The sequence below is a fragment of the Mustela putorius genome, unplaced genomic scaffold (assembly GCF_011764305.1).
Source record: "Mustela putorius furo isolate JIRA1106 unplaced genomic scaffold, ASM1176430v1.1 tig00003896_pilon_pilon_pilon, whole genome shotgun sequence".
In the NCBI taxonomy this organism is placed as follows: domain Eukaryota; kingdom Metazoa; phylum Chordata; class Mammalia; order Carnivora; family Mustelidae; genus Mustela; species Mustela putorius.
In genome coordinates, this window is record NW_025422045.1 from 2,696,426 (window position 1) to 2,710,705 (window position 14,280).

At 46.6% G+C, this 14,280-nt stretch overlaps 1 protein-coding gene across 1 annotated transcript in view; it reads left to right on the forward strand.

Moving 5' to 3' along the window:
- Positions 1 to 13,873, forward strand: part of LIPC (lipase C, hepatic type) — a 148,964-nt gene extending 135,091 nt beyond the window's left edge. Inside the window, exons 8-10 of the mRNA XM_004777287.3 lie at positions 6,279 to 6,396; positions 7,912 to 8,130; positions 13,350 to 13,873. Coding sequence (XP_004777344.1) covers positions 6,279 to 6,396; positions 7,912 to 8,130; positions 13,350 to 13,461 — 449 coding nt within the window. The 3' untranslated portion in view covers positions 13,462 to 13,873. The remainder of the gene's footprint in view (positions 1 to 6,278; positions 6,397 to 7,911; positions 8,131 to 13,349) is intronic.
- The last annotated feature ends 407 nt before the right edge of the window (positions 13,874 to 14,280 follow it).

Here is a 14,280-nt window from a genome sequence, read left to right on the forward strand (position 1 = left end):
CAATCTCACCCCCAGCAGAAAAGGCAACTGCCCACAGAAGTGGCAAGAATCCAATCCCCTGACACCAGGGTGTAGGGGAGGAAAATTTTTCCTCTACCCTTTCTTTTGGCTGGCCTCTTAATTAAGTTGACATAAAACAGCTCAACAGGAGAAAATGTTAATTCCACGTGTATTAGAGCCTCACAGAGCCGTGAGAGGTTCAAAGAAGTCAGGCATTTGAAGCCTCCCTGCCATCCTGAGCTAAAGAGAAGGGGGTGGGGCTGTGGGGCTTCAGAGAGAAGGAAGTTAATTCACAGCAAGATGAGAAGAGCCAAGGTTTGGGAAACAAATGTTCATCACACCATGCAGAGACAATGCGACCCAGAACAGAATCAACACACAGGCCTGAACCGCCATCACCCCTCCACTTACCACCCTCATCACCCAGACTCTGCAGCTCTCTGTGTCAGGAGCTATCTCCCCGGACTAGGCCCCTATCTAAAAACTCTTAGAGGCAGGTAAGTGGGAAGCAAAAAACTCTTCCCGAGTCTTCGAGGCCTTGACTGTCTTCCACTGAAAATACCCCACGTGCATTTGGAAGATGCTCACTCTGAAGCACTTTATGGGGTGTCTCATGGAACTGTGAAACCCAACTGCAGCCCCCAACATGAGCCCCGAGCTGCACAATACACCTGCTTCCAATACACCTGTGCCCGCCCTCCCTCTTCCAGCCTCCCTGGGTGCTGGCCCCCTGGTGGGGTAAGCCCTCACGGTGCCATCTTCAGGCTCAGTGTCAGGTCTGAAGCCTCCCTCTCGAGTTAGAGGCATCTCATGTCTAGGAACCAGCCCTCAGTGTGGCAAAACAACACAAGAGATCCCATTCCTCCCATCTTCATGAAAGAAAATCGATACACTGAAAGAAAAAGGCCTCTTTGATGTTTGCAAAGAAAATCATAATATCTCCCAGAGCCAATATCTAATGATCTGGAATCATTTTTTTTTTTTTCCCATGAAACAAAAAGGAGGAGGAGGAAGAGGAGAAGAAAAAGAAGGAGAAACAAAATTTCTCTTTTCATAAATTCCACTAAGCTAATGTCTACTGTGGCTGCCTTACAAAAAGAACTTAAGTGGCACCAGTGGGGTTTACACGAGATCAGAATCCGGGGCTTTTAGGGAACTGAACCTCAGGAAGACTCTATTTGAGGAGACTCTCCAGAGGCTTCCCATCTCTGCTCTAGGTGGCATTTGCCTGATCTCATTCAGGGTTAATGGACTGTTTCAGGCTCTTTATCTTTAAGACCTAAAATAATTTCTCCTGCCCGAACCGAGGAATGCACTGGGCGGTCCCCTCCACAGTCACAGGATCAAAAGCATTTTTCCTAAATCATTTTTTTTAAATCCTTACTAAACATGTCATGAGGGAAAGTGAGCAAAATGACTCCTGCTTTTTTCCTTAATCTTTGTAACAGCATCATTGTCTGGGGGGAAAGGGGAGGGGCCAGGGAGTGGGGGATGACAGGCAAATTGTCTCTTTTTCTTTTAAAGAAAAACACAAAAATCCAAAATAGGATCATCTAGTTAGTTCTCCATATGAAAGGCTCTTTTATATTTATAAAAATAATGTCATTTCAAGATTTCTCCCCCCCAAAAAGTGACTTCCCTAGTGCAGGTCATTTGGGACCACCAGTGCCATCAACCTGCTGGGTTCTACAGCTGGGTTCCTACAGACACAAGGGTGCCCTCATCCTCTCACCCCTGTGCCCCTCCACAGCCCACATATCCTTCAGGAGTGCTTGGGAGGCCAGTGGACTCGGACTCCTGGCCATTCCTTCACCTTTGAGGTTCCAAATTTCTGCACAGACTCCACCCTGGGAAGATGCAGGAGGTCAGGTAATTCTCACTCAAAGGATGGAAGTTAATGGGGTCCTGGCAAGCCGACCCTTGGATTTTACACCCTCCCCCAGATTTGTGCAACCGTGGCATCTCGGACCTGGGAATCCATCTCCTACTCACGAGTGAAGAACAAAGGAAGACAAAAACCCATCTCTGGCGCAGGGACCTAAGCCATTTATCCCCGCTGGGGAGCTAGGCCTTCAGGGAACAGGCAGGAACCTGCAGCAGCCATAGCCCAGGATGGATGTCAGCGGGTGAGACCCTCAAGGCACTTTGTCTCAGTGGCTTCCTTCCAGGGAGGTTTTGACGGCTGCCTTTCCTCAGGGACTGGGGGTTTGCCATTTGCTTTCAAAGAGGAGATGCGCCTTGCAGACCCAGGACCTCAGGAGACAGTGGAAAGGGGATTTTGGAATCAGACACCTGGGTTCAAATTTGGCTCTGCCTGTAACACTCTGGGTGACCTTGGATCTATGTCCAAATCTCTGCTTCCTTGTCTGACGTCCAGCAGAGTAACTGACATCCTAGGTCTCTGGTGAAAACAGGACTCTGCGGGCCAGGGCCAGCTCAAGAGCGTGGGTGGGGCTCCTTCCAGTGGGTGAGCCGTACTAAGGAAACGAAGGAAACCGACAGGGCCTGCACCTTATCTAGTCTCCTTACAAGGACGAAAAATGATGGAGGCAGAACACTTCGTGTATAGGCTGGTGTCTCCCAGGATCTCCGCAAGTGCCGACCCCCATTGACAGTTAGGTTCTTTAATGCAGCACGTGTCCTGCCTTATCTTCACACAAAAGAACCGCTAAAGACCCCTTAGGTGCCCGCTGCATGCTGGGACTTGTGCCGACAGGAGCATTCACGTGACACCGAGACTGCCCTGGGGAGAGAAGACATGGACGTGGATGCCCAACCCACGAGACAAGAAGACAGAAGGGGACAAGAGTCACAGACGTGACTTAGCTTCCCAGCTACAAGCTCCTCTAAGTGGAGCCCCGTGGCTTTTGGCCCTCTTGTTTTCTATTCTAATACTTTTAAAAGCTTTTTCTTTTTCCAGCAAGAGTCAATTAGAATATAAGCATATTGTAGAAAACCCAGAACTTGCAGGAAAGCGTGAAGAAACATAAAAATGACCCCTCTCTCCTCTCCAGAGATAAGCACTGTTACATTTTATAAATCCCTTCCTGTGTATTCTGTTTTATAAAGTTGGTCTCATGTTAGCGAAGCAATTTTGTATCCTGGTTGTTGTTTGGGGATTTTTCCCCCTCCACTTCTTTCAGAAGGATTGAAATTGCTCCAAAAATATCTTTTAATGACTTCATAAGAGTAAATCACATGGTTGGGAATATGAACTCGGAATCAGCAGTCTCAAGTCTAATTGCAGCTTCCCCCGTTCTGAGCTGCACGACAATGGACAAGTTACTTAACTTTCCCCAAGCATCAGCTTCTGCATTTGTAAAATGATGCGAAGGGAAGATAAAGCGGGCATCTTATGCAGTTGTTGTAAAGAGAAAAGAGGTAATTATGTGATGTGACTGGCTCAGTGTTGGGGACACGATAAAAAGCTAAGTGGTAGTTCTCATGGTTGTCCTGATTAGTCAGTCCGTAGTCATTCTTCAACAGGTGAGTATCTCAGGTGTTGCTGATTTATTTTTATACAGTTATACAGTTAGACAGTTCTGTTATGACACTCTTGAACTTAAATCTCTGTCCATATTTCAACCTTTTCCTTAGGGTATATAAAGCTATGGTCCCAGGTACAAACACTTAAAAGTTCAAATTCTAGAGCCTGGTGGCCCGGACTTATATCCCAGCTACACTACTTCCAAGCTGTGTGATACTGGGAAAGTCACCTAACTTCTCTGTGCTTCAGATTCCTCCTCTCTAAAACGAGGTGATGATTGTATCACCTGTTGTGAGGATTAAATGAGATAATAGGTGCAAAGTGCCTGGCACAGGTAAACTAAATAAGTATTAGCCAGTGTTGGTATCATGCGTACTGCTTTAACTCCTCTCTCCCCAACAGCTCTTAGCACTGGCCTGAGCACAGTAGACTCCCACTTCATACATACGAAACTGGATTAAAATTGGTTGCTGTGGGGGATCCTTGAGTGCTCTGCAAGATGCCTGCCTCCTTGTTAGGAGGCTACCCGAGGCCAGTCCTCCCGCCCCCTCCTTTCCACATCTGATCCCCACCCCACACACCTATGGCCTTGTCTTCAGAAGGACCTTTCCTTTTGCCTCTGTTCAACTTAAACTCTGTCTGCCTGCGACAGGGTTCTCTTGATACACCCCCAAAGCGTATACAGCCTCTCAGAGGCTTCTGGGATGTTAGGCCAGAGTCCCTGTCTCCATCACTGCCAGTCAGGGTGGAGGGACTCTTTCTGGAACCTGGGCCCACTGCATTTCTCTTGTTTCTCACCCTCAGCCTCACAGTCCTGAGCATATCAAACTGCTTTATTCCATTTATAAGGACCTGAGCATCTGTTGGGCACAGGGCGCTGTGCTCAGGGCCAGGTGAGGCCCAAGCTAGCTTCCACCTAAAGCAGAAAACCCCTGGCCTATAAAAGTCCTCAGTTCGTGTTTGGCTCTTGCCATGAACATAAATATACAAAAAGAAACTCTGGTGCTTCAGAGTCAACCCAAGAGATAACCCTAGGCTCCTAAGCAAGGCCACCACAAAACCCAAATGAGAAGGTCAGTTTATGCCAAAGGGGAGGGTTGTGCAAACAACCTAGAATCCCAGAGAACCAGGCAGCCTGGGACACTGCAGCTGGGGTGTTGGCAGGACGCCACCACGGCAGCTGTTGCCAGGTCCGTGTGAGGCTCCCAACCTCCCATGGCCGTGCGGCATTTGGTAGGTAGGAGACTAACTCACGAAGATGATGAATCTCCACGTGCTGGGGGTATGGGATAGATGAACAAGTGGCTAGTGTCATGATCTGTGCTTTCTGGTGGGAATTCTCCTGCAACACAGCTTGAAACTCAGGTCTTGGGGACTCAGAGGTGGCTTCCAGCTTGCTACATGGTAATATACATCATGTTACTCCCAAGCCAACTGTCGGTTCATTCATCCCACCAAGCTGGTTAGACACCTACATGGTGGAAGTCACTGTATCAGAATTAGTGGATGAATTGGATGAATCATTACCTAGAGCAGGAAAGGCAAATCCACAGCAAGCAGTCCAAAAATCCCTCTCCTCTGCCCAAGGCAGACACCAATCTCTCCAAGAGCCTGGGTGTAGCCTCAGTACCCATCTGCACATAGGGCTCTAGGCAGTCCGGTCAATCAGGTGGAACTGGCATGCCATATGAAGCTTGTTGGCCATCTTGGAGCTAAAACAGTACAAGCATGTAGAGAATATGGAGACAGCAAGAGACAGAAGTCCAAGCAGTCCATTCATTTCGGAATGAAGTGGGGTAACTGCCAAGAACAGCCCCATAGGCAGTTAGTGCAACAACACAAGGTTAGTCAAGGCCATCTTAAGAAGCTTAGCAACAGGCCCAGGCTAAGAGACAGACTCTGCTATGTGACCTTGAACGAGTCCCTTTTGTTCTAGGGCCCTGATTTTCTTATTCATAAAATGGGGATGATGACAACAATACCCACCTCCTAGGGTTCTTCTGATGAGTGAATGAGATGAGGTAGTACGAAGTGTTTAACCATACCTGTGTGATAGTAAGCAATTTGCTTTTATTAATTAAATATAGACTGTATTTAGGTAAAGGAGAGTAAAATATGTTACCATCTCCTATGCAACCCAGTGGAAGGACATTCTGAACATTTGATAAGACAGAAACATTTTAGATCCAAGTGCCAGAACTAGAGCTGTCTTATTTCCATCAGAAAATGTCCTTGTGGAACCCCACGGAGCTAGTGCCCAGCAACTGCCCCAGAATATAGAGATGTGGTCACTAGAGCATATGCTTCTTAACTAGAGCTCTGTCCATCCCAAAATGGACCCCATTAAACAGAGGCAAACATTGAAAATGGCAATGCATCCTCTTGCCTGGGTCAGGTGCCTCAAAGCGATAATATCCTTCAATTTATAAAAGGGACTCTTGCCAAACAGTCCAACAGGATTGCACCCAGAAACGGGTGAGAATGTTAGGTATACCATATTCCCACTCCGCCTGCTTCTGTTAGATAATACTTATAATTACATTATACACACACCATATGTCCTCTGTAAATGTTTAATAAATACAGAGAAGGAAAAAGAAAAAAATTTTAAAGAATTCATAATCCCTCCACCTGGGGGGGTGTTGTTGGAAGTTGGTGTCTATCGATCCAGACTTCTACCTCTGCATTCTTAAATTTTAAAAATATGATATTTTTAATTTTTAAAAATTTCTGTTTTTCCTATTTAAATTCTCTTTCCCTCTCCCTCGCCCCCTCCACCTTCTCTCTTTAGTGTATCATTACCAGTTCAAGATCCAGTTCATCAACCAACTTAAGAAACCCACTGAACCAACTTTTACTATGACACTCCTTGGAACAAAAGAGGAAAACCAGAAAATCACCATCACTCTGTGAGTATGAGGTGCAGCGCCGTCTATGCTGATGGCGTGCTACTTTTTCTCACAGGGTCTAGGCAGACCCCATAATTTTCAAGGACCAGGGCAGACACAGCCCACATGACTGCCCCAAACACCTGTCCAATGGGATGACCGACCCCCCATCATTCCTCCTCAGCCTCAACTCATCCCGAAGACTGCATTACAGTGAAATGACCTGTGTTTACAATGGGTTCGTTGTGAGATGAGCTGAGCAGAGAGGGAAGCCAGAGGTGGCAAAGTCCATCATCTACTGTGCGGGCAGAAGAAGCAGGCAGGAGGAGCAGGGAGGGAGGGAGCAGGTCTCCACAGGACAGCCCTGAGCTCCTTTCCAGTGAGTTCTGAAAGCCATAACCCAGAAACCAAATGGGTTTTAACTTGGCACAAATTTCCCTTCCCAGTCAGCCTGCACTGCCAGCCCTGCCCATCTGTCCTCTGCCCTGTTACACACCTGCTCACAATGTGAACAGTGGCCTCATGCCTCCCTCAGAAGCTCCCCAGCCTCAGTGACCAGAAATAAGGCTTTTTCTCCACATCTCAACCCTCATTGTGGCCTCTTCCTTGGAAGAGACACTAGCCTTCCGCCTGCCCCAGGGACAGTTCTCAGCTTCCAGAAGATCTCCTCCAGCCTTGGGTCTCTGGTCATCACATTCATTCCGTCGTTCAGGAAGTATTAGTCCAGGCTCGGCCCCAAAGGTAGAGGGGACCCTAGCCCTAGGATGCGCACAGCCTAGCGGGGTGGAGGGATTCCTAAGCAATCCCTTACAACACTCTACAGGAAGAGCTATGACAAGCTGTGCGGAGGAACCCTCCATCCACCTGTCTCTCCCCAAATCCACCGTTACCTCTGCACTGTCCCAGTTCTCCCCTGGGTATGCAATAGTTCCAAGGTGGGAAGGGCATCTCCTGCTCAGTCAGTGTTGGGACATGCTAATGTCCTACAGACTAGTTAAAGCTGCTAATGATAACTAAGGATTTGCATTTAAATTTTGCTCCAAATTGGTGCATCCCTTTACCATGTGGTTTTCTATTACTGTTAAACTTCATTGTTTCTATTTTTATGGGGAGGAAAAAAAGCATGAGTGGAGAGATAAGAGAGTGGGGTGGCTCTACAGCGTTAATCAAACCTCAAGGGAGCTGAACTAACCAGAGGTCATTGCCAAAGCCCCACTGTCTTCTCAGGAGCAGTTTTCCCCATTTGTTAAAGCAGAAGCTCGGAAGCCTGAGCTCAAGAGAGTTACCAGATTCATTACGGCAGAACTCTCAGAGCCTCTTAATTATGCTAACCTAAAAAATACATGGTTTCCCCAGTATTAATGGTCTGGCCCACCCACTACTGTTCCTACTAATAGCCTGTCCCATACCAGTTTGGAAAATGCAGCTGAAAAGACCTTCCCAAGTCACTCGGGCAAACCCTACACAGCCTGAATGTGCCCAACGTGACTTTGCTTTTCCAAATAAACTAGGTCTGATTTCCTCTGTATCTTCAAGGGATGAAGAAATTACTAGTAATAAAACCTATTCCTTTCTCATCACGTTGGATGTGGACATCGGTGAGCTCATCATGATCAAGTTCAAGTGGGAAAATGGTGCAGTATGGACCAATGTCTGGAACACGGTCCAAACCATCATCCCATGGAGCCAAGAGCCTCTCTACTCGGGCCTCGTTGTCAAGACCATCAAAGTCAAAGCGGGAGAAACCCAGCAACGGTGAGTACTGACACAGCCTCCCCTGACATCTAGCAGGCATCTCCTCGTCTCAGCACCTCCACAGTTAACACTTGCATTGATATCATAAAGTAGCCACGATCACGTCCCATGATGGCACGTGGATGCTCAGAAAGGTGAGATGGCCATCCCGAGTTCACGCAGCCACAGGGAGAAGGACCAGGTTTTGCACCCAGGTCTTCTGACTCCCGGTCTAGCCTCCTTCCACTGCCTGTGGTCCAGAGCTACCTGCCTTGGAGTTCGAGAATGGCCTCACTGGCCCAGTCTTCTTCAGACTTCAGCTGAATCATCAGGAGTTGTCTGTGGGTGCCGCAGTCCAAGGACTGTATTTTGAGTGGCAAGGACCAAGACGGACATTTCCATTTTGTTGCTCACCCAGAGAAATGCTTTCAACAGATCACAGTCTCGAAACCCCATGTTGTGAGGGCGCCTTTCAAATCTTTGAGTGCCAAAGAGCTCCTGGGGAGCTTATTAAATATGCAGGTTTCCCAAAGACACCTGCAGACCTTCTGATGCACCATAGTTTGTGAAGGAACCCAGGACACACATTTGCTAATAGAAGCCGTAAGACTTGTGACGTGGACCAAGGGATTAGCCTTAAGAAGCTCTGCTCTGTAGGATTTAATGATTTAAAGTCTCCCTTGGTCCCAAAGTTCCCGGGGACAATAAGGGGTTGGGGACAGAGTAAGACACAAAGAAAAGGTGTCCAAGAAAGGGTGGTCCAGCTGCCCCTTCAGTCCTGTCAGCAAAGGGATGCCTGACACATTTTGCCATGGCAGCTCTGCTTCTCTGGAGTTCTGCACTTCTCCATGAGAGGAGAATGCTGCCCTTCCCCAGACCCTCCCCTGCCCCCCTTCCCGCCTCCCTTCATGTCCAGGGAACTCGTCTCTCCTCTCTCACCTTCCTCTGTTGGGAAGCCCATTTCTCTCTGGGGCTGGTCCCCAGTAGAGATGGAAAACAGCAGGCCTCCCACCTCTGAACCACGCTCCCCAGCTCACCCCACGGGCCTCACGGCCAGGAGCGGCCCGTGGCAGATTTATGCCCCCGACTCCCTTATACAACAGCGCTCTGAGTTTTTATCTCCCTGGGATACAAAATCCTGGCAATTACTAAGAGCACACTCTGCCGCTTGCCAACAGATTTCTCCACACGATCAATTTGAGAAAATTAAACTGCTTCTCTCCTCTTAGACACTTAGCTATTCTTGCATGACTTTCTGGCCCATTCGAAGAGCTCTGCTTCTGACAGCCAGCCCTCCCCACACTCCCTCAGCTCGAGGGTCATTCCTCAGGCCTGGCGGCTGTTCCTGGTGGCAGTTCTCTGTGAGTTGATCTGAAAGGCTGTATAAAACACACCAAGGCCTTCTCACGGGTGCTTACCCACATGGTTCTGAGGACGGAAAGAGCAGAGAGAAGGGAACGATGCTTCCAGAATTCCCACCACGGGGAGGCCACCAAGGCAGGTCGAGAGGGTTAGTCTCCTGGAACCTTCCCAGGGACGCTCGGAAACAGGTATTATTGGCGGTGCAGATCAGGAAGCTGGGGCTCATGGACCTGATGTCACAGCTTGGGAGCATTGCTGGTAACTGTCCGAGCCCAGATCTGACTCGGGGTTTGTCTGATGCCTTGCCTCTTTGCTGCCCGGGCACTGTTCCCAACAGTCCTTTCCTCCATTCATCTTGGCCCCAAGAATCTGACTTTCCTTGGCCCAAAGCACCAGAGTTGCAGACCTGGGTATTTGTTTATCTGCGCATCAGACCCTTCCTCGGAGCTATAAGGGGGTACAGGCTGAAAAAGGAGGAGGGGTGGTAGGACCTATAGCTTTTCAAGTTGTAAGTGTGCCTTCACAGCATCAGGTACCATTGGGGGATACCAAAAAAACAAACAAACAAACAAACAAACAAAAACTGAGTGTGGCCCTTGGCAGAAAGAAATTCCAGGACCTAATAATTGGGAAAATAAGATGCATTAATTTTACTAATAACATGCTCCCTCCCAGCACTTCTCAAACCTCCATGTACCCAGGGATCATCCGGGAATTGTGTTTAAATGCGATTAAGTAGGTGGGTGGGGCCTGACGTCATACGTCTCTAACAGGCTCCGAAGTGCGGCTGCTGCTGGCACATGGACCACGCTTGGCATAAGTGAAGAACTAGCATTGCATGGTCTGGGAAGCTTAGAAGGAAGACAGCAGTTCAGGGGTGTTGCAGCACAACAGGCTAGGGGCATGCCCAGAGAGGAGGCAGCGAGCAAAGCAATATGGCAGGCAGCATCCAGTGGCCTGCCTCTGCCGGCCCTAAGCTCAAATTCCACTTTCTGCTCACCACCTGTGAAGCCTTGGACACTATCGGCACCTCGCAGAGAACCGATTCTGTAGCAACAAATGTAATTTATAATATGTATCTTACGAGACCAATAGCAAACTACCAATTTTGGAGTCCCACTACAAACCACAATCCCAGAGCCAGGATGCAAATATCCAACCTCACGGTCTTAATCTCTTCGCTAACTCCAGGGCACAAAAATGGTTATAAGTAACTCACTCTGTGCCTCCACCGAAGGAATTCGATGAGAGGTGCTGTTCTCTTCCAGGGGCACAAGGTCAGGGATGAGAGGACCTATTGTGCTGGAAGAGACAGGACAGAAAACATTGGTTCGACGGCAGGACATCAAAAGTGATCCACTACACAAAATAAGAAAATGTTCAATGTCCCTAGTAATCATAGAAATACAAGACAAAAACCAATGAGATTATCGCTGGGCACCCACTAGGTTGGCAGGAATTAAAAAACAGACAAAATCCAGAGTTGGTAAAGGTGTGGAGAAGCAGGCATTCTCATGCACTATTTGTGGGAATGCAAATTATGGAGCTTCTGCAGGAGAATTTCATTCAACAACTAATATTTCGTAAGCACTTACCTTATACCAGGCACTGTGGTAGGTCCCAGGTATACAGCAGGGAACAGTCTTGTGAGCTTACACTATCAAAATTTTAAATCTACATAATACCCAGAATTTTAACTCTACGTGTCTATCCTGGAGAAATACTCAAAATATCCACAAGAGATATATACATACAGGTACAAAAATGTTTGTTGCGGTACCATCTATAAATAGCAAACCATTAGAGGAAACCTCAATGTCCATCAGTAGGAAAATGGCCCTAATGCATTGAGATACACCCACACAACGGAAAGTGATGCAGGAGGTAAAAAAGAATGAGACAAACTCATAGGAAGTGAGACAAATAGGTCTTCAATTCCATTTCTTGATGACAATGAAAAATGTCAGAAAAAGACATACATTATAACCCCACTTTTGTTGAAAATTCTGTTTACATATGAACAGTGATGTATGTGTAAATGCACAGGAATAGGTCTGGAGTGGGGCGCCTGGGTGGCTCAGTCCGTTCAGTGTCTGACTCTTGATCTCGGCTCAGGTCATGATCTCAGGTTGTGAGATCAAGCCCCGTGTGGAGCTCTTAAGATTGAGTCTGCTTGAGATTCTCTCACTCTTTTCTCCCTCTGCCCCTCCCTACCTCAAATAAATAATAAATCTTAAAAAAAAAAAAAAAGGAAAGAAAAAAATGGAGAGAAGGAGGGAAGGAGGCAGGGAGGGAAAGAGGGAGGAAAAAAGAAAGAAAGGAAAGGAAAGGAAAAAAGAAATAGGTTTGGGGGCACCTGGGTGGCTCAGTGGGTTAAAGCCTCTGCCTTCGGCTCAGGTCATGATCTCAGGGTCCTGGGATCGAGCCCCGCGTTGGGCTCTCTGCTCGGCAGGGAGCCTGCTTCCTCCTCTCTCTCTCTCTGCCTGCCTCTCTGCCTACTTGTGATCTCTGTCTGTCAAATAAATAAATAAAATCTTTAAAAAAAAAAAAAAGAAATAGGTTTGCAGAGACATAAACTAAACCAGGAAAGTGGAGAGGAATGATATTAGTCAAGGGTGAGGGCAGAGAGGATCTTTAATATTTGACTTCATTTATTTCCTTACCATTTGAATTTTTCAAAAATTGCATTCACAAATTATTTGTTAACACTTTTTTAAATTTTAACTTTACTGAGAGTGTACAATTGTTGTGATTTGATATCTGTATACACGTGAATGGATCCCACCACCCGGTTAGCTAACACATCCATCTTTCTCTGATATGTAATACAGTGTTGTCAACTGTAGTCTCCCTGTTTTACATTAGATCTTCAGACCTTATTCATCGTATAGCTGAAGGGTCATATCCTTTTACAACGTCTCCCTATCTTCCCCTCCCCTGGTTCCTAGGGGAGGAACCAGGGGAGGGGTTTTTCTACTCTGTTCCTGTGAATTTTACTTTGGTGGCGGGGCGCGGAGAGGCAGAGTCCACGTGTAAGTGATACCCTGCAGTATTTGTCTTTCTCCATCTGGCTTATACACTATTTTAGTTTAAAAAGTCTGATTTTTTTTTTAAGTCTGATTTCATGAAGACTTGACCCTAGATGTAATACCAGAAAGTAAAAGAAGAAGAAGAAGCCATTAACTAGAATTCTTCATGACTTTTGATAATTTTTCTCCAAGAAGATGCGAGTTCACAACACAAACCAGCATCTCAGGCCAAGCTAACGAACCATCAAAGCAGTCTAAGGCTTGGTCTCCAAGAGAGACCAGAACACAGAGCGAGGCCCCCTTTAGCTGGACAGTGCCTGCACCAATAAGAGGAAAGGGCTGGGCTTGCAGGGCTGAGACCAGCAGAGGCTGGTGACAGTGGCCTTGTGCCCAGAGACCTTTAAGAGCAGCACTGACAAACTGGAACGTGTCCAAAGAAGGAAGGCTGGGGAGAGAGGCCTGCCTTGTGAGGAACAGTTGAAGGAACTGGGAATGTTTACCCAGGAGTGGGAGCAATGCTGTGAAAGGAACAATAGTTACCCTCAAATCTTTGATGAGCTGTGGTTGGGGAGAAAAAAAAAAGGGGGAACTGCCCCGAGGACTTTCTGTTCTTACTAGAGCTGAAATCACCCCAGTGCAGAGCTCCAGGAAGCAGCCTTTCCCTGATTGCTTTCACTGACTTGGGTTTTATTTTTCTCTGAAGTTATGAAAATATTTGTGCACATAAGAATCCAATTTCTTTAAAAATAGCATGCATTACATAAATTGAGTTTTTATTTACAAAGGATGAAACACTTCAGTAAGCTCCATCTTAAAGTTAATGCTGTGTTTGCTCTGTTTTCTATTCAGAATGACATTTTGTTCAGAAAACACGGATGGCCTACAGCTCCACCCAAGCCAGGAGAAAACCTTTGTGAGATGTGACGTAAACTCTACAAAGTTGAAAAGAAAGATCAGATGAGCTTTAACGAAGACCCAGTGTGAAGAATACATGATCTTACTCCTCATCTGGAATGGTTACTTTATTTGGAAACCCAAGTTATATAAACAATCTTGCATAAAGTTTAAACAAAGCTTAGGTTTAAAAGGGGAGTGTGTTTCACTATGCTAAACTCAGCTTTTAGAAACTATATTATGTAACTGTATTCAAATATTTGTGTAACTAAAATTTTCCCCAGTGTATCTCTGATTAAATGGTAATGTATGCAAATATAAGTACAAATAAGAGCCATTTTAGATCCATTGTTCTAATTTACCATGTCTTTTACTGTTAAGTCAAATTCCTAGTTTATTCTGAGCCGTTTTTTGAACCATGCTGGAAAGGTACTTCTTTATGACAGAACTCATGCTTCAATAAAATGAAATTCCAATTACACACTGGTCGTATGTCCCCACATACACGTGCTTTAAGACAGTTCAGCTCGCTAAAAGAAGAAAAATTCTAATTAAGCTAATAGCTGCCATCATACAGATTATACAATTATTTTCAAACCAATAAAAGTAGAATCCTCCTAAAACTACTAATGGCAGGCGCCTGGGTGGCTCAGTTGCTTGAGCAACTGCCTTCAGCTCAGGTCATAATTCCAGAGTCCTCAGATCAGGTCCCACATCAGGCTCCCAGCTCTGCAGGGAGTCTGCTTCTCCCTCTGACCTTCTCCCCTCTCAGGTTGTCTCTCAAATAAAAAAAAAAAAAATAAAGAGGTGCCTGGGTGGCTCAGTGGGTTGAAGCCTCTGCCTTTGGCTATGCGGGGCTCAATCCCAGGACCCGAGACCACGACCC